This window comes from Cuculus canorus, chromosome 1 (genome assembly GCF_017976375.1).
Source record: "Cuculus canorus isolate bCucCan1 chromosome 1, bCucCan1.pri, whole genome shotgun sequence".
NCBI classification, from domain to species: Eukaryota; Metazoa; Chordata; class Aves; order Cuculiformes; family Cuculidae; genus Cuculus; species Cuculus canorus.
In genome coordinates this window covers 123856063-123881082 of record NC_071401.1, presented here as the reverse complement: position 1 = coordinate 123881082, position 25020 = coordinate 123856063, and the positions used below count along the sequence as shown (strand labels likewise).

Genomic DNA, 25020 nt, shown 5'->3' with positions numbered 1-25020 from the left:
TCTTTGATTAAGACCTGCCTTGGAGGCAAGTGTTAAATTATCAGTTGAAGAGTAAAAAGCCACTACCATCAGAACAGGCTGCCCGGAGAGATTGTGCAGTTTCCTTCTCTGGAGATACTAAAAACCTGACTTGGTTCCTAAATGAATTTCAATGTCATCTGCTAAATGTTAGAATTATTTTCTTTCCCCATTCTACTAAGAATGCTAATTCTTTGCCAGATTCACAAGGCAGAAAGTTAGAGTGTACACATACTACATTAATTTGTGTTGCTATGTTCTCTGTCACTTCTTCTGCATATCGATGTTAAACAAAGCTGATGAGATTAGAGGCACACCCGGCAATGGGCTGGAATGAAGAAACTTCTTTCAGGGTATACCACACCCAAATCCTACCTGAAGGTAGGAATGGGTGTACACAGCTGTTAACCCTGACACTCTTCCCCAGGCATAAATGTAAAACACGTAGCTGCTTGGAAGCTTTTCCTCAAAGACTAGATTAATGCTGTGTAGGATGATTGTATACAATAGCTCATCCAGATGATCTAAGGCATCAGTAGGCTTCATCACTGCTACCAGGATTAATGTTCTTATTTTGTGCTGTCTTTCCTTTCTAAAAAGATAAGTCTGTCTACGCTTTTTCTATTTTCTGTGCCAGCCTTCTTCGCTTGGATCAATACAGAAAAGCTGTTCTCTCTAGGTGGAAGAGAACCAAAAGATGGATGGCTTGTCTGTGATATGCTTACATGAGGTTTATCTGCCTGTCTTTGTGTCTAGTGACAGTATCTGTGGCTTATTCTCCAAATTATCTATTTATTCATTCACTTTATGTGGCTGCAGAACAGTTATCTTACCATTTCTTCTGTGGTTGTTTTTTACTTCTGGTCCTGATGCCAGCAGAAAACAATCTATGGTAGGGTATGGGCAGCTCATGCTCTGATTTTGTCTGTGCAGCAGAAAAGAATACTCCAATTGATTTTCAGAATTTCTTTCACGTTTTGGAGATGGGATGTAGTTCTCTTATCCAGAGATTCCTTTGAGTAAGTGCAGGAAACCAGATGGGGAAGGGCTCCATCTGCTAATGGTCATGTTTATGACTTTGTAGCTGCTGCTTTTTCAGCTACAATGGTCCAAGAAATGGCAGTTGTGTATTCCATTTACCCATAAAAGGTGGAAGAGATTCTTGTGTCAGGAAGCCCAGCTACTGCAGTTGCCTATCTTAAAATAATAGATTGATAATTCATGCTCGAAGGAGAAGCTCAAGTTTTCCTGGAGATGTTCAAGGCCAGGTTGGATGGGGCCTTGAGCAGCCTGATCTAGTGGGATGTCCCTGCCCATCGCAGGGAGGTTGGAACTAGATAATCTTTAAGGTCCCTTGTAACACAAACTATTCTATGATTGTATAATATCTGTCAAGGGCAAGAGGCTCTTCACTGTGAGGGCTTTTGCCTCTTGCTCAAGTGGACTACTTAACAAATAAACCTTTTTGTCTTCTTTAAAAAGCATACAATAAATTAAACCCTCTAGAATTTCTGTCTCTGAAGGAAAACATTAGAAAGTAAACGCTTTCCCCTTTCTCTAGGTAAATTTGTTCTCATTATTGAACTAAGGAAATGAAAGAATAGGCACAAGTAGCACAGAATACTGTCAAGCATCAGCACAGTTGAAGTTATATGATTGCTGCATGAAGATTCAGTGACTGACAAACATTGTCCATATGCAGAGATAATACTTGTAGTTACAGCCTGTAAAAGTTGTAAAGGCAGAAGAAGGATGTGTAGACTTCCCTATAGTGTTCTGGAGTGGAAAACAAGGAACAGTAAGCTCCGTGACATTTCTCAAGCCCTGAAAAATGAGTTTTGTTGTAAAAGTAATGAAGTCAATTTAGCAAAAAGGGGGAAGTGCTGTTACAGGATTATGTGATATGATGCAGTTCCTGTTTCCAAATATGAATCTGAATTGGTTATGGTGGTTTTTTAACTTTTTCTTCCTCTTTAGAGTGAAATGCAGCTGCGTGAGAAAGAGGTGATGAGGCAGCACCATGAGCAGATGTTGAATGAACATAGAGAACTGATTGATGCTCTGACTGCAGAAATACTTCTACTGAGGGAAGAAAGCACTGCTATACAGGTACTGAGCCCCCATCCCCCTGACGATGTCTTGTTAGAATACTGAGTAGTTGCAAATTGTGCATTGAGATGTGTTGTCATCTATTCAGGAGATTTTAACAGTAAACAGGAAGAAAATGATAAAATTGAATGAGGAGTCTGAGAATGATAATAGCAGGCATAGGGGAAGAGAGGAGTGTTTGGAAAGTCAACATTTTACATTCCTCTATGATATATAACTTTAAATCCAGAGAAAATGCTAGTTTCATTGAGCTGAGCTTTACCAATCTAAAGGTTTAAGCATCTGCCTCCACACATCTATACTGTTAACGCTGTGAGAGCAACAGAGTAGACTGGATATAATACTACATTTTCCCTTTTATCTAGTTTGTAATAGAGACAGATTTGTTTAGTGATTACATTTGCAAATGAAGCAATAAAGCTGTGTTGGAGAGAAGTGGGGTGATGACTTAGGATAAGAGAAAGCCAAACAATTTCTTTGAGGCAGAAGAGAAAATAAATGAGAAACATGGAGACACCAATATTTAATACCTCACTGGGATCCCATGAATTCATGCAATGGTATGAAGAGACCAAATTTCTTCTCAGAGCTGCCTGTGGCGTAATCTAGTTCCTGTTGCTATAATACAGATTTCTGTATCTCTCTCTCACTTTATTTTTCCTTCCTCCTTTAGAATAAGCTTCAGCAATACATGACAGTAACAGATGAACAGCTTATTTCTCTCACACAAGCATTTAGAGGCCTCCCTTTGGTAGAACCTACAAGAGAACAAAGTCCAAACCATTTTGGAATTGCAAGCAGCGGAGCAGTGGATGGCCAAGGTGTGTGCATGCATGCTTGGAGGATGAAATGGGAGTTGTCACTAGTTTATCCATTTAGTGAAAAATCTAATATTTTGGTATTAGCAGATATTTAATAGATGTCTACTTGAATAAATACCTCTTGCTTGACCGTGAATCTCACTTGTAGAAATCCTTATGCCATGGGTTCTACTGTAAGCACAAGCAGTTTGCTACAGATTATTTTTTAACACTATTATAGGTTGTAATCCATCACCCACTGTCGTCTTTCTGTCTGGATCAGGACTTCAAGATGAACCTTTTAGCCAAGTCCTGGGCTTGAGCTTTAAGTGTTCCTTAATATTTTATAATAAAATAAAAGAGGAGGGAGTAGCTTTCACCCATTAAGATGACTCACAATGTTAGGTTTATTTTGAGAGTCCTTAAAAAGAAACCAAACCAAACCAAACTGAATCAGGATCCAGCCTTTCTGTTGGTGAGGCAGCCAGACAACATGAGATAGTTTCTTCCATGAGACACTGGAGGTCGCTGCTGACCTATTAACTAACCCAGCAGAAGTCTGTTTCTTGCTGTTTGTGATTCTTCAGACGTGAAAGACCAGTTGGGTGATCTATAACATAGACACAGGCTGTGTTAAGCCAGTGGCATTGATGGTCAAACCACACATGATTTGCCTTGTACTTTTTACAATCTTTCTTACATGGAATTTTCTCCCAAGTGTCTTCCCCAGTGGGTTGCTTAAATGCATCATTTTTGCTGTTAAGATCAGTAACTCCTAGTAAATCCCAAGATTCCTTGGAGCTATTTCTATTCTTTAGCTAAATGTTGGTTTTGTGGACATTTTTGTGGTCAAAAACTCTCTTCCTGACTGTTTCTGTGTGGTTCTCAGGACAAAGCTGCATGTTAGATACCTTTTTTGTGATTTACCCAGGCTTTATAAAAGCAAACAAAAAATCTTACCCCACAATATAAACCCCAAACAGTCAGAAAAGTACCCCTCAAAAACAAACAAACAACAACAATAAAAAGCTACCAAAACACAACACAGACACACACACCTTCCTATTCAACAGTTCCGCAGGACAAGAATTTCCAAATCATCTTTCTTTATTGGTCTATCTTCTCAGGAAAACTTCCTGAGGGCAAAGCTTCTTAAGGTTACAAAAGTACTTCTTCCTCCCTAAGGAGATCTCTTGTACCTTTAAGGCATCTGACTGGATACAAAACATTTGAGAGACATGGTTTTAGCAAAGAAAACGTAATTTAGGTTAACATAGGACTGCTCTGGAGACAGGAAGAGTGGCTGAGAGAGGAGCTGGGGGGAAATTATAGTGGGAAGTAGCATGTGAGGAGGATACTTTGGAAATGCAGTTCTATACAGTGAAACAGGGCTGGAAGATCTTTCTCATTTCTTGCCAGGGTCATTGAATTGTGGGTGGCAGGTGTAAATTCAATCTTAGAATCTCAGTAATACGAACCAGAAGCAATATTTTATGTAATTAGCCTCTTCTGGCTCTTTGTCTTTGAAGGGTCCTTTTTGTCCCTTGCATTTTGGGATCAGATATGCTCTGCTTAATTTCCTACTAATTTCTGTTCGGGAACAAATGTTCTGAACAAAATCATGAAGGGAGAATTCAAAGATAGCACTGATGCAGCAATGGACGTAAGCATGTTAAAATTACTGTGGTCTCAGAGCTAGCTACAACGTTGATTTCATGCTTTTTGTTTTGTGCCTCCCTGGTATATTTAAAATTTATTGCAACACAGACTAACTATTACAGAACCGTATCTTCCTTTTTTACTGAACAGATGTCTGATTTGAATGCAGTCATAAAAAGATCATCAGAGAGCACGAAAAAGCTTCAAATTGTTTTCTACTCCACCTTCGTTGTCATCAAATCTGTGATATAGGGGCATTAGGACAAGCCAGTAGGTCTGTTCTCCTCAAAAGAATATTACCAAATGCACCTCATTTAAATGCCTGTTCCTCAAAGTGATGTGTCTTGCATGGGCTACAAACAGACCTCTTACTAGTATCCTGAAATTGTCAGGCTCTGTGTCAGTGCTCTTCTTGCTTTTAAGGCCTGTAAAGGTTTATGTTATGCTCCAGTAAGAGTTCTGTACCTGGGGATCAGAGGGAAGTTAGGAGTGTGTTGGGAACGTACCCTAATCTGCCTTTTCAGATACCTGAACGTAAGGGTAGTTATTGGATTTTTTTTCCCCTGTGTTGCTATTGCGATAAAACTAATTTTTATTTCTTTCTGTTTGTTTGTTTTTTCTTAACTTTTATCCTTGCTTTTTCTTTTTCTTTAGAAAAACATGATTTGAACTATTCTGAGCCTAGGACTGATGCAGGCAACAGAGAAAATAGGCTGAAATTCCCACAGGAAGAACTTCCTTTCAAGTTTTCCCTGAGGCCAGGTGCCTTGGATGGTGTAGGATCTGGTAGAAGCTTGCCAGCTCACATCTACCAGCCAGCTGTGCTGTTGTCACCACCTCGCCAGATGAACAGTCAGGAATTGTCTCCCCACCAGCACAGTGAGTCTCTCTGTCTGTAGTAGATTTGGGAGTCTGTAGTGTATTACTGTTTCAGTCTTGCACTACCACTGGAGATGTATTTTCTATGAAATATTTTTAATCTGTATGCTTAGACCCATTGGCCCCGTAGCTGGAATATCCTACTTCTGCACCCAGGTATGTGTTTCTTTTCTTTCTGTGCCTGTTGCTAGATTTCCTTTAGACTTTATCCCCTACTGTTCTCAGTCTACTGTCTGCAGTCCTGTCAGTGGCAATTCAGACTGGCATTTTTATTTTGTATTAGTTTTGATTGTCATTTCTGCATGATTTGCTGTAGCTCTTTGTCTGTGACATACAGCACATCGTCTCAGATTTCCGTCTGCTGGTGAGGTAATCGGGTGCCATCACCTTTAATGGTGGGACCACTGGAGACTGGAAATTTAATGCCTCGGCAGCCCATGCTGCAGACAAACCAGCGTGTCTGTAGGCTGTGTATTCTTGCTTTGAGCCAATCTTCCCAGCAAAGCTTTTCTTAAAAGCTCTGGGACCAGGTTTCCATAGGGTTTCTCTTAATATGCAGGAAGTAGCTAAAGAAATTTTGTGTGAAGTTAGGTGGTGCCAGATAACCGAATTAACTCAGTCATGTATCAGTATCTATAGGCTTCAGGAGTTTTTCACGTCTGTAGCTCAGTTCTGGTTATTGAGATGAAAAAGTTCATTGGGGTTATTAGGGAAGGTATTTCTCATTTAAACTTTACGAAGTGAGCAGAAAGGAGGACCCTTGTGACTCTTAAAATTAGCTGTTTCCTGCTGCAACTGTCTGTAACCACATGCATCTTACTGAATGTGCTAGGCTCCTGTAACCCTCTGTTTTGAGAGGCAGATTAAGACACGGTACTGAGGTTTTGTGCCTTCCCTCCTCCATTTTTCTCCCTACTTTCATGTGTGTTGCATTGTACTCTTTTCCAAGTCAGAAAATTCACTCGTAAGTCCTTTTGTTTTGAGGAGTTGGCAGGACAACTGGAAGCTTATTACCTAGTTCAAGCTTTTGGTGGTCACCTGTGCTGCAAGGAGGCACATAGTAAATCAAGAGGAAGTGAACTAAAGAACAGCATCTGGCTTCAGTCCCCTTGAGAACTCTCAGATATCGTCTGTCATTTGAAATAAAAATGTAAAACTGTATTCCTAGACTTCACTATAATTCAGCTATGTGAGAAATGTATTGTTACTCTTTTAAGACCATTAAGCATGCTAAATGGTTCACCAAATGTTAATCTTCTAGAATGTTTCTTTCTGAAAAAATACTCATAAACCAGATTTACGTGTACATTTGTAAATGTCATGCTGTGTTCAAGAGGCAAAAGCTTAAAGCTTGGGAAGGAATGGGCTCTTTGGTGCCCATGATAAGCATAGAAAACCTGTTTTTGAGCACAAAATTCAACTTGGACTTAACATGTAGGAGCTTACAGTGCGGTAATATATTTGGTGGTGTTTGGTGTGTTATTGGTTTGCTAGTGATGACCGCAGAAGATACCTCAGTACTGTTGTTGGCTAGAGTGCTTCCCCTTTCTGGGGCGCCGAGTACATAGTTAGTTTATTTTTATATCAAAAGTTTTGTATTATTTTCTTTTATTATTCTAAAAGCTTTGTTACCAGCCCAGTATAAATATAAGAACTGAAACATGAACTTAGAGTTTATTGGGAGGTGGAGGTCTCACTAAGAAGTAATGTTTGATCTAAGTAATGTTTGATTGTCAGCTAAGAAGTTCAAAACAACTTTTCTTCTGCCTGATTTCTCTCTTAATCTCTAATTAAATTATGTAAATTTAAGACTATTTGCAATAGAAAATACTAAACCTTGTGAGTTCTTGCAGCGGGATCTTGCATACAGTGATTTTGATGAGTAACATAACACCATTCAGGCTACACATTATAATACAAGTTCCTGCTTGATTGTTACTACTGTGATGCAATAAAGTCACTGTTAATTTTGTTGGTAAGACTCACATCTCTTTCCTTACTGTTTCTTTATTTCTTGTTTGTAGTGTTTACAGCCACTTCTAATTCTCCTGAAAACACCGAAAGAGAGCCCTGCAAGGAAAGGAGCTCACCTTCCTCCCTGAGAACACAGAGCACAACCGAGGAAAACCATTTCATCTCTCAAAGGCAACCAGTTTCTCCCTCAGACAAAGACTTGGAGAGTTCCCACATGAAAATCAGTCTGTCCTGCCCAGGTGACACTAGGAAAAACAGCAGAGCTGAAGAGTTATTTCAAAGTGGTGATCTGCTGGGACAGATAGCTGAGCTTACACGGCAGAATGCTCTAATTAAAGCTCAACTGAGCAAATTCAAAGGCTTCTCTGAAGACACAAGTGACTGCTTACATCAGCCGGACTCAATACAAAATGCTAGTCCTGCTCCAGACTCTTCACAAGGACAGGTGAGACTTTAACAGAAAAGGAAGGCTAGATTCCCTTTCTGCTGATCTGCTTTCCCATAGATTACTGATCCTTTCAGGCTGTTGCCTTCCTGTTGTCAGTTGTTTTAAGGAAAAGAGTAGCAAAACAAATATTCTTTCCATTCATTTTCTTGGAGACTTTGATTTTATCGTTCCCTAAGGAGCTCAACAATAGTTTCTCATTTTGGGCCTATGTTGTATATGAGTGCTGAAGAGTGCGCAGCACATCTGTCGGCTTGGGCTAAGGCTATGCTGCAAAGAGAGAGGTTTGATTGCAACCTGATCGGGTATACCTCTTGTAGCTTGAATAATATTAACAGTGAAAGCTCTGCACCAACCAATAGGTTCTTATCAAGCTCTGTAAAATACGTATTTAAATCCATGCCATACATTCTCTTCTGCTACTGTGACCCAAAAGCCCTTGAGATTAAAGTGGGTACAAGTACATCTCTTGCAAATACCTGATTGTAGTGTATGTACTAGTTGGGTATTTCTTGTCAGTCTTCTGTGTGGTGAAAATCCCAGCATTTTTGGGAAAGAGAGAAGTTGAAGGCTTCAGTTCACATAGAAAACCTTTCATCTGCAACTAAGCAGCTGTTCAGTGGCACCCCAGTGAGTGGAGTTAAGATCACAGAAATGCCTAATCCCCGCCCTTGCTGCTATCTTCACTTCTGTTCCGTTGCAGCAGCTGAATTACTTTTCAATTAAAGATCATAAAGATTTTAAATTTTCTCTTGTAAATGTAGGCTGAGGTCAGAGTGGATGAAAACCTGCTTTAAAGATGGATTTCAGGATACTTCTGCTAGAAATCTGCTTTTGGTTCCCCACACCATCTTGAATATATCTCTCTCTGATAAATATTTTCTTAATTATGGTTAATTGCTGGATGGTTCAGGGTTTTCTTTTCTTTTTTTTTAATAAAACAGATAATAGCTGTGTTTTTCCTATTTGTAGGAAGACCAATTTAAAAAGTTGTTGTGTTTGTCAATTAAGAATCTAAATACAGGACAGTGGAAAGGACAAAATCAGATTTTTCACAGGAGGTGCTATGTAATTGTGTTTACCTTCAGTTTGAAAATTAAATGCATAAAAGTACTGGAAATCTATTGCATGCTCTACTTGAAAGTGCAAATGGTAAGTTTTTAATTGCAAGTAATTATCCAGTTATCCAAGCAGACTCATCTAGTGATATCAAAGAGCTTGGAGGAAAGAATAGCAGAGCTGAATCGTCAGAGTACAGAAGCGCGTGATAAACTGTTGCAGCTGATAGACCAGCAGAAATTGGCTGCTGCCGATCTAGTCCCTCCGAGGACATCTCCTGTTGTGCCCCCATCCCTAAATTATACTGGTGAGTACCTAGCTTCAGGAGAAACAAAAGTAGCAAGACAATGTTTTTCCTCTTTTGGCACTTCTCTTTTATCTGATTGAATCAGCAGTTGTGGTCAGCAGTACACTTGGTGTAAATGGCTGTGTCCTACAAGCACTCCTTACCTCAGAGAGCTAAAAATATATATGCTAAACTTCTCCTACAGTTAGTTTCTTAGAAGTTAAACTGCTGCAAATATCATGTGTCATGGTAAAGCTGTTCTTTGTTATGTCCTTGTCTACAGAACAGTTCTGCTACATAGTCACTGATGGTTGGAGCCGGGCTTTTTAATCGGTCTCTCTTTTATAAAATGATTAGGCACTTACATCAGGCTTCTAGAAATCATGGCAGAGTGGTTATCCAATTCTCAACCACATTTTGCCCTTTGGGTGCTCTATCAGCCTGCCTTGCTGAGTTACTGGCAGAGATAATAGAAAGAAGTAACTGAATCTTCTAGCCACCTGAAGAGATAAATAAGTGAAGAGGATATTCTTATAGAAAAATAGAATGGTTTGGGTTGGAAGGGGCCTTAAAGATCATCTAGTTCCAACCCCCCGCTGATGGGCAGCGACACCTCCCATCAGGCCAGGCTGCCCGAGGCCCCATCCAACCTGGCCTTGAACACCTCCAGGCATGGAGTATCCACAGCTTCCCTGGGCAACCTGTGCCAGTGCCTCACCACCCTCAGCATAAAGAATTTCTTCCTAATGTCTTATCTAAATCTTCCCCTTCCGATTTAAAGCCATTCCCCCTTGTCCCGTCACTCCATGCCGTTGCAAAAAGTCCCTCACAGCTTTCTTGTAGCCCCTTCAGGTACTGGAAGGCTGCTATAAAATCTCCCCAGAGCCACCTTCTAATTCTTTAGTCTTGCTGATTCAAGATCCATACATTAGCTGCGGTGTGTAACTTTGAACGAAAATACTCTCCAGTGGGTGAGGGCCGCTTTGTCTTTACGTGTAGTCATTGAATTTACAGGCAGAATTGCACGTGAGCATTACATATGCTTTATCTAAGACATCTGCCCTTTCCCCCTTCCTAAACCGCAGAGGATGTGTAGAGGGAAGGACTTGAGGGAGAGAGGAAGGAGGGGGAGGAGGCGAGGTAACGTATGGGTGCATATGCATGCAGGTGCATATGCAGTGACTCATGCAGTGGGATCGTAACGCTTTTAAGACTTCTGTGACTGTTGTAACATAAATGCAGCAAGCAAAATAAAATCTGAAAGTAACAAAGTAGAAAAATCAGAAGTCTCTTAAGCCTCTGATTGCCAAAACCAGGTTTATCCCTGGAAAAATCATTCTTTATCTGTGCCCATTGTCCATAGTTGCTTTGAGTGTCTGCTTTCAGTATCTGTCATTTTCAGAGAGTGCTTATGGGGTTGAGGTTTAGCTTGATGTTTTCCATATGATCTTTATATTCTATGCAATTGTGAAGAGTTGCATGATGCCCCTCAAAAAATGGGAAAATTAAATTAATTTTGTGCAATTTTGCTGTGTTCTCATCAGACTCTGTTATTTATTACCTAGAAAATGCAAGGAGGACAATCGAAGTGTCCATTCCCATGGCAGTTGCTATGGACGGCTCCAAAGAAGACAGTGTTTCCTCTACCAGTATGACCAGTATAAGAAGGTAAAAGTTAACTCTTTACTATTTCATTTTTGTAGTGTCTCGATTGCCCATGCAGCAGAATTTGAACACAAAGGAAAAATTGCCATGTTTTTCTTTGGCGCTGTGGACTCTTCCTGACTTCATCACACAACTCTCTGGAATTGGGACATAGGTCTAATAGCTTTTTTCACAGCTTCTATGCTTTATATTTTAAATCCCTGCAACGTGATCTAAAACAGATGACATGGGTTGTTGAAGGTTATTGATGAGGGGTCCTAACTCAGGATCTGAGACGTGATTCTAGGAGTCACTTCCATTTTTCACTTTGTCAATCTCATTTTGCATGTCTGCAGGTCTGTAGGTGACTCTAGTAAATCTTCTTCACCCCTAAGTGACACGTCAGAAAGTGTGAAATTAGTTCCGATCTGCCAAAGGTCAAAGGTAAGACTGAAAATCTTCAGCCAGCAGTGTCATATAAGCAAAAAGCGAGACAGATAAAGAAGGGGAAGAGAGCTTAGTCATACCTTAAATATGCTGAAGCTAGAGGCTGCACCTTTAATACTGTCTTCAGTTTTGGGCCCCTCGCTATAAGAGAGGTCCTGGAATGCATCTAGAGAAGAGCGATGAAGCTGGTGAAGGGGCTGGAGAAATGTGTCTTACAAGAGGCGGCTGAGGGAACTGAGGTTGTTTAGCCTGGAGAAGAGGAGATTGAGGGGCGAGCCATTATTGCTATCTACAACTACCTAAAAGGAGGTTGTAAAGAGGTGGGTGTTGGTTTCTTCTCCCAAGTAATAGGACAAGAGGGAATGGCCTCAAGCTGCTTCAGGGGAAGTTTAGTTGGACATTAGGAAAAATTTCTTCACAGAAGGAGTTCTCAAGCACTGGCAGAGGCTGCCCAGGGAGGTGGTTGAGTCACCGTCCCTGGATGTGTTTAAAAGGCGGGTAGATGAAGTGCTTAGGGATATGATTTAGTAGTGGACAGGTACGGTTGGAGCTGATGATCTCAAAGGTCTTTTCCAACCTAATGATTCTACGATTCTGTGATTCTAATAGTAACTGATTCATGGTGGTTTGCGTTCTGGACAATTGGTAAGGGAAGGCCTGAGTGGTAGCGACAGAGCTGGTATTTACAAGTGAATAATCATGTAACTACATTTTCTGCTGTGGCCTCTTCATGTGTTGGAACTGGCTACCTGTAGCAGTGTTTCACTGGTGGCTCCAGAGACTTTCAGGTAACTCTTACGATGTACTGATGGAGCCCCACATAAGAGGCAAGCGAGCTCTCACCTAGCTGTTGCACAGGTCAGTTGCTGAAGGATGAGTAAATCCAAATGCAAAGAAAAATCACGAGTCTAGATTTCTGATTCCTTATGTGCAGCGAGACTACAGCAAGATGCTTTCTTAGGAAATTCCAAGCAGTAGTACAGTCTGGTAAACCAGTCAAAGATCTGTTTGTATGCTTGAAAGCAGCCGTGATCAAGGTATCAATGCCATCTTTCTAATGGCCAAAATAACCTATACTAGAAGTGATAAAGAGAAACAAAGTCAGAGTCCAAGACTTCCTATCCTGACAACGAATTATGTATCACCAGAGGGGAAATTTGGAATACTTAAGGAAGATGTGGCTTAAACTGAGTGTCTAGAGTAGGTGGTATGACAGCCTCCATGGTGCCAATGGCAAACAATCACTACGTATTGGTGAAACAATACAGTCGCTAACCAGCGACTCTGTGGGAAATATATGATATATGAATTTCAATTGGTTTCTTGATTTGCAGGTGGAAAAGCAAAAAGAAGGCGGCTGGTTTGCATTGTCAACACACATTACATAAAGGAAGCTGTGCTCGAATGTAATTTTTTAAATCTTTTTGGTGAATCACAATTAGATCGCAATGGCCCCATTCTCCAGTGGTACAGTTCAACTCTAAAGTGCTTTCATGTCAGTGTTGTTAGTATAAAAAAGGTCCCTATGCTTATTGTATTTGTGCCATACAGAACACTCCAGGAAGTCCTTGGAGTGAATTTCTGAACTGGCCATGCTGCTGCGATGTTGCCTGGTTTCACTGAATGCATCTTTCACATGATGGTGTACCAAGGCTGCTGCAGCAATACCAATGAGCATCTGATATCTGTATTGGAAATGCTGAAGACTGGAAGTTGTAGCAAATACACGTGAAACTTTCTGGAGCACATATTTGCACAAGATATGGGAGTGGAAAAATCAAGAAAAGCTGAGATGAGAGAATGTTCCTATGGCCAAAAGCAGTCTGGAGATTAGGGAGACAGTCTGTTCCTGATGGATAAGAATTTGCATCGGAAATAGTGTGTTCCTTCTGTGGTTTACTGTTGCTCCCAAAAATTGTGTTTTCTGTGCAGTTGACATATAGGGGATTACATCTGGACTTGAGGATTGCTTTCATTTAATATTTTAATAGTAAATATAAAGTGACTACTTGAAGTTGAAATCAGAATCTCTGCTTGCTATATACTAAAGAATGCTCTTTGCAACAATAGGAAGCTGTACAATTGTATTAAGCTGCTTTGTTTTGTGTCTGTATAATACTCTAATGACTATGCTTTTACATAGTTTTTCTTTAACTTTTTAAAGTAGCCATTGTTGTATTATTAACAATAAAATCCAGGACTGTGAGGAAATGCTTATAAGTCTGTTCCCTACAGTGTAGGTAATCTGGGCAAAAAAACTTTGTAAAGGAGATGTGAAAAATGAAAAAAATCTGCAAGTCTGGGGAAGAAAATATCTGCAAGTCTCAAAACCAGATTTTGAGTAAAGTTGTTTTTAACATTTTTCCTTTCTTAAGAGTTGTTTGCCCCCAAAGATATCGATGGGGTGGGGCACTGAAAGAGGCCAGCCAATATCCTTTCAATCATTTCAGTTTTAGGAGAATGAAGAAAATATACTTCTTTTCCTTTCCTCCCCCCTCCCTTTTCTTTTTTATTAAGAGGGGAGACATTTCTTTTAAACAGATTTAGAAAATCTAAAAATTATGGGTTCCAAAAGAGGACCTGTTCAAATATTCATTGACATTTCTGCTATTTTTTTTTTCCAGTGTTAACTTTGGGAAGTGAAGAAAGCTCATAGTCCTGTGTTTTGTGAAGTCAAAGTTAAAATCGCTTGGAAGAAACACCCCAACTCAGGCAGAGGCAGGAACGATCTACATAACTGTAGCATCCACGCATTGTTTCTGACTTCCTCCAAGCTAGTTGCTACAAATGCTTTGTAATGTCTGAGATATCCTTAGGAATACAGGATTGGAATTAATCTTTTGGGTCATCATCTGGTTACCTTAACTAGGAAGCTGCTCTATCAAGTAACTACTTGTTTATTATAGCTGCATTCCAGTCTTAAAACCACTGAGTGAGATGAGAAATGCTGCTGGTTTTCCTTTGCATGGTTAGTTCTGAGTCTCTTCGAGATCATGAAGACTCAGGTTGAGGAGGAATGAAGGTTCTGCCTCAGAGTCAGGACCAGTGAAGGACCAGTTGACCCATGAAGCAGTGTCTGTGGTGCAGAGCACCCAGCTGGTGGCCATCTGAAGCAGTGGGACTGTGCAGAGCTCCAGCTTCCAAAAGCCACAAAACTGTGTTCAAACTAGTAGCTCTTTTCTCTCAGCACAGATGACCAGCCCAGGTGCCGCCTTGCACTGATGTGGCCAGTCTGGTGCCAGAGCTCCCTTTCAACACAGACTTAGTGCTCTGTGCTCATCCCAAAAGGCAGGAACATGTCCTTGGGTGTCTTTGGTCACCCTCCTACCAATTCCTCCGCATCCTGAGACTGGGGCTAGGCAGCTGTCTAGGGGACAGGCTGGGATCACGTGAGTTTCATGGCTAAAAAGAGCTGCAGCTGGGATGCAGTGGAAGTGTGTTTGCTGGAGCTCCATAGGCAAGTATAAAGCTGAAAGCAGTTGCTGGGACACTGTGTTACTGCTTGGGTTGGGTTTTATTGCCTATTCTAGACCAAGCAACAAACTGCAGCTGTCACCAGCAGTAGCACATCCAATTTTTTATATCAGATGAAGGAGAAGGTTTCAGGGCTTCATTTTATCTTTGTTTTTTTCTGTGGTGTTAAATCATAGAAAGACTGGTATTACTTAGTCCAGTGCTCTCTGTACAGTGTGTTCTATTGCCAAAGGCTTCCTGATTTTGCATAATAAGCAATTTACTGCTTTGCTTCCTTTTTTCGCAGACCTTTCATGTTCTTCCTTCTTGTCTTAAATGTCAGCAGAAGGACATTTGGTAAGGACAGTATTAAAGAGCAGGTACAAAGAAGAGCTCTGCAACCTTTGTTTTCTCTCATCCTCCTCTTTTGTCAGGTGTACCATGTAGGAATTAGTTTGAAAATGTTTCCCTTGGACGCATGGGAAAGTTTCCTGCACGTATTTTGATTAGAAAATTCTAAATTAAAAACTTCATTGCAAATAGCAGTTTCATTTTAGTTTTGGAAATGGGAAATCTCTAGGTTTGCTTCTTGGGTTTATGATTGTTTCCTCTTTCATGGTAATCTGTACAGTGTGCTGCCTCGTTTGGGCTTTATTTTGGTTTTGAAATATTAAATAGTCTGAAAATTCTGTAGGTCTGATATTGTTGTTTCACATGAAGGCTTAGGAGGACATGCAAAGTCCGTGGGCACTTTTTGGAACAGAAGAGTCCAAATGGGAGTGTTTCCCTCTGAAACCTTTAGCTATTCAGAATTGCCAAGTCCTTGAAGAAGGCAATCTGACACTGTTGATTCATGTTGATTCTTGGCTTGTATCAGAAACGGTGTGACCAGCAGGTCCAGGGAGGTTATTCTGTCTCTGTACTCGGCACTGGTGAGACCGCACCTTGAGTACTGTGTTCAGTTCTGGGCCCCTCACCACAAGAAGGATGTTGAGGTTCTGGAGCGTGTCCAGAGAAGAGCAACGAAGCTGGTGAGGGGGCTGGAGAACAAGTCTTACAAGGAGCAACTGAGAGAGCTGGGGTTGTTTAGCCTGGAGAAGAGGAGGCTGAGGGGAGACCATATTACTCTCTGCAGCTACCTGAAAGGAGGTTATGGAGAGGAGGGAGCTGGCCTCTTCTCCCAAGTGACAGGGGACAGGACATGGGGGAATGGCCTGAAGCTCCGCCAGGGGAGGTTCAGGCTGGATATCAGAAAAAAATTTTTCATGGAAAGAGTCATCGGGCACCGGAACAGGCTGCCCAGGGAGGTGGTCGAGTCACTTTCCCTGGAGGTGTTTAAGGAACGGGTTGATGAAGTGCTTAGGGACATGGTTTAAGAGAGTGTTAGGAATGGTTGGACTCGATGATCAAGTGGGTCCTTTCCAACCTGGTGATTCTGTGATTCTATGTTGTCCAGGTGAGTGTTCAGTTGGCCACCCCTGATGATGAAGATGTAGCCTTACATTTCTGAGGTGCTGGGAACTGTTGCTGTTGTGCCTTTTTAACTGTGGAAATAAGGAGGTCTCGCTTACAGCCTGAAGAACCTCTGTGATCACAGTACAGAGAAGGGAACCCTACTATGACAAAATAAGCTCTAATTTAAGGATCATAGAATCCTAGAATGGCCTGGGTTGGAAGGGATGTTAAAGCCTATCTAGTTCCAACCCCCTGCCATCGGCAGGGACATCTCCCGTTGGACCAGGCTGCTCAAGACCCCATCCAACCTGGCCTTGAACACCTCCAGAGATGAGACACCCACAACTTCTGTGGTCAACCTCTTCCAGTGCCTCACCACCTTCATTGTGAAGAATTTCCTCCTAATGTTGAGCCTAAATCTTACCCTTCCAATTTGAAGACCTTCTTCCTCATCCCATCACTCCATGTCCTTGTAAAAAGTCCCTCCCCAGCTCTCCTGTAGCCCCTTTCAGTACTGGAGGCTGCTGTAAGGTCTCCCTGGAGCCTTCTCTTCTCCAGGCTGAACAACCAGAACTCCCTCAGCCTGTCCTGATAACAGAGGTGCTCCAGCCCTCAGATCATCATCTGGGCCCTTGGAGAGGAAGGAGCAGAGCTCTATAGGTCAAAAATATTGGGATATTTTACTACTGAAAGATGTTGTATCATCTTAATGAGTTAATAAAAGTTTGCTGCTTTATTTATCTTAACTTTTTTCAGGACTTTTTCTGAGGCTGAAATCTTTGTATAGTGCAATTAATTTAAATGCCTCAGGCCAAGTGAACCTCATGGTATCCGAGTGTCTTTGGCTTCTGCCAAAGTTTGGGATGCTTATATCTGCAATTTGTTTCTTTAAGAATGTGAGGTATAAGGAGTTTTGTGTAAGAAAGGAAACTTCAGGCACACAGGATTAGAGATGGTTCTCCTGAGAGCTAGAACACTGTCTGGATATTCAGATTGGCTGTGACACACATATGTCGCTTTGCAGTGTCTGTAGTGTAAGATACAACCATTCCCTTGTGATACCTGCATGCAATCATACTGAGGACCAACAAGCTGCTTTTTCAGAGGGTCATCCATACATTTCCGAAGGCACGACTTACTTTGTGCCTTTGAATGGAAATATTGTAAACTATTAAGGCTCAATGAGGAATTACATGCAGCAGCACAACTCCCGTGTCTCTCTAAATCTAGTCTCTGCACAACCCTTATTGAACTCGATGTTCTAAGAACAAGACATTCTGTTCAAGCACTCAGGCTTGCACTTTTAGCCTGCCACAGTGATAAAGCTATGCCTCCAGGGACACAGATAGCTGAAGTTTAAAGAATGGATCTGCTGGATGGAAAAATATATGTCATTATGTATTTATGGAACAGTTAACCTGAGCATGGGCAAGCCTGCACTGTGCTGCACTGCACATGTGCCATGGCATTCAGGCTGCCTGGCGCTGCACGTCCCATTTGGCAGCAGGATAAGTGCAGCCAGCTTATCGTAACGAGTGAGCTTGCAGGCAGCTCCCACTTGGCATCAGTGATTGCACCATCTGCGTGGCCTTGCCTTTTTATCTAAAAGTGCAGCAAGAAGTTCCTACACAAACTTCTTCCTTCTGTAGAAATGATTAACAGATTTTTTTTTTCTTCTAAGTAAACCATATAGTAGCTTCATTAACCAAAAAGGAGCTTCTGTCCATGGATGCGACCTGTGCAGCATGCCATGGGAGAAATCCATGCAGGGTTCCCAGCATCTGGGAATACTACAATAAGATTATTCTGTCTTATTAAAAGTTACTTTATTAAGCCACTTGTCGGGCCTTGCTGAGATCCAGAAACAACCCTACACCATCTCTCATCATACACACTTCTTTCCTACCTCTTTTATTTACTTGGGCTGTGCTCCATTTCCACTACAACCAGCATTGCTTCTCCTGAGCAGAGGTCAGAGCAGTGCTTCAAAGCTGGAAAATCTCTGCTGTTCTATACATGTTCTATGCTCGCTTCCCAAAGGTGTTGTATTGCATAACATGGGCACTGCGTTTTGCTATGAGACTTTACTGGTCTAATCCCTTGGCTAGACCAAGAGGTGGCTGTCGGGGGCAGCAGGTACAGCTCTACGAGTGCTTGCTGTCTTTAGCCAAGACGAAAGTGCAGGCACAAATATGGCTGCCCATTCTGCAGGGCCACCTTGAATGTGGAATGAGATAAACAGAACAAATCTGGATAGAGAGAGGAAAAATAAACTACGCCCCCCAAACAGTACCTAACAGAAAACAAGGATGCGCAGGTTGGCTAGGAGGCACGCAGCTGCTGCAATCTCATCTTTGCTGGTTTGGAATTACAGTTCTGCACCAGAGCAGTCTCTCTGGGAAGAGGCATGGGAATAGTTTTTCACATATTAAAGATGTCCCTTCATGTGATGCACATTTAGCATTTTTCATAGTGTTTGTTATCTAAAAGAACAGAGCTCTCCACAAAAGCTTTCCAGTTTTTCTAGCTTGGGAAGCTGAGGCACAGAGCAAGCTGTGGAAAATGTCACATTTCCTAGTCCCAGCACAACCACACCTCACCTTCTGGCTGGTGTCAGAGATACGGTGCCTTGACACTGTGGAAGATTTACATCTGAGCAGATGCAAGGTGAAGGGGTCCTGGGCCACGTCTGCTCTTTGGAAGCACAAATTGTGATCAAGAAATTGTTCATGGTATTTATGTTTCTGCTCTTTAGGTGAGCACATTGCATCCTGACAGCTGTCTTGTACACGATCTTGTCCTGTGGCGGGATTTGCAAGCCTCCTGGTTTTTGTCTTCCCTCCTGTGGCCCTTGAACACGGGGGCACTAATGAGAAAGGGTCTTTGCATGACGCAGAAGGGTAACCCAGAAGTCTCTGAAGAGAATCTCTTTCCTGTGCTAATAGCAGGCAGATAGAAGTATTAATACATATTCCTTGTGTTCCAGTTCTTGGACATCTCAGTAAGTGCAGGAGTGTTTCTTCTGAGCCGAGAAAACACAAGTGTTTCTCACCCTTCACTTCAAATGCACCAGTTCTACAAGTGGACAGAAAGAAGACGTGGGGCGGGCAGTAAAAGGCAGTGCACAGAAGTAGTGCATGACTCCAGATGACAGTCAAGGTGCTTTTAACTTGCAATACCCTCCATTCGTGGCACAGAAGTGGATCTCCAGCTCTGAGTGGGGTGGAGCTGAACTGAAAAGCTGCCCTGGCCGGGATTTGCTCCCCTGCCTTAGGGCACAGAGTAGAGTCAATCCACCACTAATAACAATTAGTCACAATCTCCGGTCTTGCCTCATCTTCTTGAGAACTGCTGTGTGCAGCTAAGCACCGAAGAGGAAAAGGGTGAGTACCTGTTTTCAGTCTGGCAAGCTTCAGCAGAAGCTTAAAAAAAGCAAAAAGATCCTTGTCTCTGTGGTGCCCGTCAGTGCCTCCTTTGTGCTCCTCCACACAGCAGCTGGGTGAGTTTCTGATGTAGGAATAGGGGGTGAGATGCTTAGGAAGAGCCATTTTGGAGTAGAAAAGAGATCCAGGGAAACCTAAATTCCTGCTGGGACATCTAAATAAAAAGCTCAGTATTTGTCTTCCTTCCCGTCTTTTCTGGTTATTTTTTCAGTTCAGCAGAAGGTCTCAATAGCAAGGAAAAGAGAGTTTGGGTTGCCCCTGCCCTACACAGTTCTGCTTTCTGGCCAACAAAATAAAGAAGAGAGAGTGCAGTGCATTAGGCAAAGGAAAGTGGCTGGGTGAATGAGGGAAGAGGAGCCTGGGGCAAGTCAAGCAAACGAGGAAGCAGGAGAGCTTTGCTGAATGCAGAGCTGTGCCCACCATCTCAAGCTCTCCTGCCTGAGAACAAATATGACAAGCAGGCTGGCCTGATATGCACAACTGTGGCTGGCCCATACATGTCTGAAATGAAATGCTGACTCTTATTTGACTGACATCTGCTCCTGCATGGAGCCAGTCCTTCTGCAAACCTATTGCAGTTCCCTTCAGGCAGTCAGATTTTATTTTTTTATACACACACAAACACATACATGTCCATATGCATAAAAACATGGCTTTGTCAGGTCTCACACTGACCAGAAACCATATCTAAATGAGCTCCCCGCTCTCACTGCCCTGCAGCAAGGCCAGGTTTTTGTTTCTAGTGCTGTAGGAAAAGTCCCGCTCTGACACTCTTCCCCTTGCGCACACTTGGAAGCTGGGCTTAGCCTGTGCGCCATGGGGCAGGAAAAAGGCTTGGGCAGGCGAAAGGTTAGGGCAACGTGCTGCAGGTGGGGATGCTGTCTCAAAGGGATCCCACTAGAAGGCACATTCTGATGTTACACGCTCACCCCATGGACACTCTCTGCTGCAAGATCTGTTCTCCCAAAATACACAAACCTCAGTCGTACAATCTGGAGCTGAGTGCAGCAGAACTAAGTCAGCCAGTATTCCTCTGGATTCCTGCCTTCTTTTTCTAGTTGCCTCCCACTACCACCATAATAGCTGCATTCCCACGTAATATCCCACTGTAATATCCTCCGAGTACAGCAGAACTAAGTCAGCCAGTATTCCTCTGGATTCCTGCCCTCTTTTTCTAGTTGCCTCCCACTACCACCATAATAGCTGCATTCCCACGTAATATCCCACTGTAATATCCTCCTCTCTCTCATGGTGAGGCAGTGAAGGGAAAGAAGAATGGCTCCATTGTCTTCTCAGTGAGTATTAAGTGTCTTATTTATCAATTTTCTTTTGCACATAGAACCTTAACAGTCTTTCAGATCATTTCCCCTGTCTCAAAAATGACTGAAGGGGAGGTGAAAAAATGCTACTGGTCTGACATCACAAAGAACTTGCTTCATTAGAAGACCTGGCTTGAAAAAATCCAGTTTCATCTTCCCTTCAAACAATGTAGGCTGGATTCAGGACAGATTAAAAAGAATATAAATAGCAGTAGAAAGCTGAAAGTGGCAGCAGGTGGCTGGAAATCTGCAGTGGGAAGGGAAAGCAAGCCACAGCAAGGACAAGTCTGCACAAAAAAAGCATTGCTGGGTGTTTTAGCTGCAGCTGCTTTTGTCTTCAAAGACCTGCTTCCAAATTAAAGGGATATTGTTTATACCACCTAGTATTCCGTGTTTGCTGAGACATTTCTGAAGGACAAGAGAGATCCACCCATCTCTTTTACTGCTTGCTTTTTGTGTTCCATGTCTTACCAGATCCCTGTACCCTATCTGCTTCCAGTTTACTGTAATTTCAGAGTCAAGCCAAGCACCTGTGTGTGGTGTTTGCGCCTCTTCCATTACTCAGTGAGCAGCACACATTTAGTCTGCCAAAGCATGCTGGTTTGCTGCCTTCTGCCTTCATCTCCCCCAGGTCACACTGTAATGGCTTAAGTCCTTCTGCTGGAGCATGAGTTTGATCTGTGACAGCTGGTGATAGAAATGTACTTTGGAGTCTGCTTTGAAAATTAAAGAGACTTGGGCTTACATTAAATGAGGCCTTTGGAGTTTCTGTTTAGGTTAGATACTTAAACTCAACACTAGCCTGGAAAGGAAAAAGCCACTAGGAAATTTAAAAGAGAGAAGGTGATTATGTGAAGGGAGATGTTTGGTAACGAAGCTGTTTCTCCGAAGAGTGCATACGCCCAGAAATACCTTGTAGAAAGTTTGAGAGATCATAGGGCAGAAGTCCTCCCTCTCCATCCCAAGCAGTGTCCCACAGCAGGGGATTGGTGGTGTCTTTCTGCAGCAGCTGTCACATTCTCCCATACCATCAGCTTGCAGAAACTGTGTCATCTGAGTCTTAACCTGTGGCAACAAGATTGTGTGCTCTCCAGGCCCAGCACAGGCAAAGATCAACTAGCACCTTCATTTCCAAAAGCAGGCATGCTCATTGCACCTTGATTCTGCGATGCCAGAGAGCAGTCCAACTCCTCCATCTCTGATGGAAGTGACCAACTCTGGGCCCCTTGCTACAAGAAGGGTGTTGAGGCTCCAGAGCATGGCCAGAGAAGAGCAACGAAGCTGGTGAAGGGGTTGGAGAACAAGTCTTATGAGGAGCGGCTGAGAGAGCTGGGGTTGTTTAGCCTGGAGAAGAGGAGGCTGAGGGGAGACCTTATTGCTCTCTAGAGGAGGTTGTAGGGAGGAGGGAGCTGGCCTCTTCTCCCAAGTGACAGGGGACAGGACAAGGGGGAACGGCCTCAAGCTGCACCAGGGGAGGTTCAGACTGGATGCCAGAAAAAAATTTTTCACAGAAAGGGTCATTGGGCACTGGCAGAGGCTTCCCAGGGAAGGGGTTGAGTCACTGTCCCTGAGGGCAATTAAAAGACAGGTGGATGAGGTGCTCAGGGAGATGGTTTAGTGGCAGATGGGAATGATTGGACTCAATGATCCTAGAGGTCTTTTCCAACCTGGTGATTCTATGATTCTATTATTCTAGATAGATAGAGAATTCTAGATCTGATAGAGAAGAAAGAAAAAGCAATAGTTGTGAGGTCCCACAAGTTATCGGGCAGTGCCTGTATCTCAGCTGCTGCAAGAGTCAAGGGAGATACAAACAGCCTAGAAATCTGGGTTGAGATAGGGACATTTGAACCCAACTGAAGGCATTTTCTTTATAAGTAAGCACACACAAAAACTGTGTCTGAGACACCATACATACAAAATCTAGAGCTGGGGGAGAGTCTCATTTGCAGAGAACGCATTAATGACGCCTACATTAAACTTTATACCCAGCCTTGAGCCTGTTACCCGATCTAAACTTGCTTCACACATTGAGCTGAGGGCAGGCTTGGATGACCACAGGCACAAGGAGAGAGAGGCAACTTCATACATTACTTGTTCTGTCTGAGCTTGCCACCCTTCCATCCCACCTCTCCTTCCAACTGTACCACGTGGCTGATGAAGGCTGGACATGGTGTCCTTCTGGGGTGGCATCATGGGCAACCCAGGATCCTGGCATGTGGGAAATGCCCATGCTCTGGCTGGCCTCAAGTGAATAAGTATAATTGCTCATGCTTGGAGACTCCTCGCACACCAGGCTGGATGCAGGAAGTGTGGGCTTGAGAAGACATCAGACCCTGTGCCTCGATAAACAGATTGATAATAATACAACCTTGGACCAGAAACCAAAAGAACAGTACAGGAATGCTCCTCCCGTCAGTCAAATGCCACATAATTTTAAACACTTGTTTAGCTGAATGAGGAAGAGATTCTGCCTAGGCTGGGAGATGTTTTGTAAATCCTTTGTTGGATTTTCCAGATGAAGCTGATATAAAGGGGCAGAGTTGTTAGCTGGGTGGCTGGGGAACAGACAACGCGAAACAGTTTGACGGAAACAGATAATGATGCATCAAGTAATCCCGGAAGATCAGCTCTGCCACGGTTAGAGAAGTCTCTGAAACACGGTAGATCCTCGGGCTGCCAAATCCCCAGTAAAAGTGGACTTGCAATTGGAAACCAGCCAACTGTCTGTCCCACTTCTCTTTTCATTTTAAACTTCCAAAAGAAGCCATTTTCCACCTTCTTCTGGCTGCTGTTAACCCAAGCCATGGCGCTTTGGCAACTTCTCTGTTTTCTGTCAACAGGATCTCTAATAATTTATTTCTGAGCAACTTTCAGAGTTTGTTTTTTTTTTTTTATCATCAATCATCTTGGACATTTCTGCAAGCCCAGAGGTTACAAGTCTGCTCCTCGCTGTCCTGCTTGCTAATGACTTTGGCCTCACCACCTCTTCAGTTTGTTTCTTATGGCAGGATATCCAGAAACAGCTCCCTAAAATTAACAGGTAGGGACAGGGAAGGATGAGGCATCCCACTCCAAACATAATGAATGGTTTATATCCACACTACTCAAACAGAATCTAGGAAGGAAATTAAGCTTTAAAAACTTTTTCAGGATATTATACAAAAAGTTTTACCAATAAAAACATAAACAGGAATGTAGCATGAAGCTCTCTCCAGCTAATTAGCAAATATAATAGAAATATCACTCAAGAGCCCTTGAAGGGAAGGAGGAAGGAAACCATCAAATCATCCATGCCTCTGTGTGATGATCCCATGTTTAATGGTAGGAAATGAGAAGCGAATAAACAGGAAGGAGACGAAGGAGCTGGCAGGGAATGTGCAGCAGAGAAAAAACAAGTAACCCAGAGCAACTACTCTGAGAGGCTCTGATAGACATTTTTAACAATAGGAGCAGGAAAATGAGTTTGAAGAGAACCTCATTTCAAGTAAATCTTGGGTCAAATAAGGCTGACTAGCAATCCATTAACTCTCATGAAATGCGGCAAAAGAAAACATTATTGCTTACTGTAATTTTAATGACACAGTTTCATTGTTTCATTGTTTTGTAACTATGCTCCTTTATTGCCCATCAGTTAACATGTTCTTTTTTTTCCGTCCTTATGTTTTGTCCAGTTACAAAGCAAACTCTGAGTAATCCGGGATGGGAGAGGGTCTCCTACTCCAAATCTTGCAGTGCTTTGCAGCCCAATATGTTTCTTGAAGATAATCACAGAGCACCAGCATACGTGTCCATCGACTTGCTTTCCACAATTATGGACTTGGTGGCATGGGGCTTCCCTCACTGACTGGCAATAGCCAAGAGAGCAATATTGTGGAGAGAGTAATTGAAACTGAAGCACAAGTTCATACTAATGTAATGCCTGTTCCACAGGCCACTGGGTAAGCATTTTTTTTTTTTTTGCATTTCTGCTTCCCTTTTCTCTCTCTGAGTCCCACGGGGCTCTCTGTGACCATTCTCTCCAGCCCAT

General features: G+C 42.5%; 1 protein-coding gene across 1 annotated transcript in view; it reads left to right on the top strand.

The window, feature by feature from the left end:
• SPICE1 (spindle and centriole associated protein 1) overlaps window positions 1-25020 on the top strand; it is a 39625-nt gene that overhangs the window by 14451 nt on the left and 154 nt on the right. Inside the window, exons 10-18 of the mRNA XM_054062889.1 lie at window positions 1996-2127; window positions 2801-2948; window positions 5241-5465; window positions 7490-7884; window positions 9079-9250; window positions 10795-10897; window positions 11230-11317; window positions 12655-19611; window positions 24665-24931. Coding sequence (XP_053918864.1) covers window positions 1996-2127; window positions 2801-2948; window positions 5241-5465; window positions 7490-7884; window positions 9079-9250; window positions 10795-10897; window positions 11230-11317; window positions 12655-12708 — 1317 coding nt within the window. The 3' untranslated portion in view covers window positions 12709-19611; window positions 24665-24931. The remainder of the gene's footprint in view (window positions 1-1995; window positions 2128-2800; window positions 2949-5240; window positions 5466-7489; window positions 7885-9078; window positions 9251-10794; window positions 10898-11229; window positions 11318-12654; window positions 19612-24664; window positions 24932-25020) is intronic.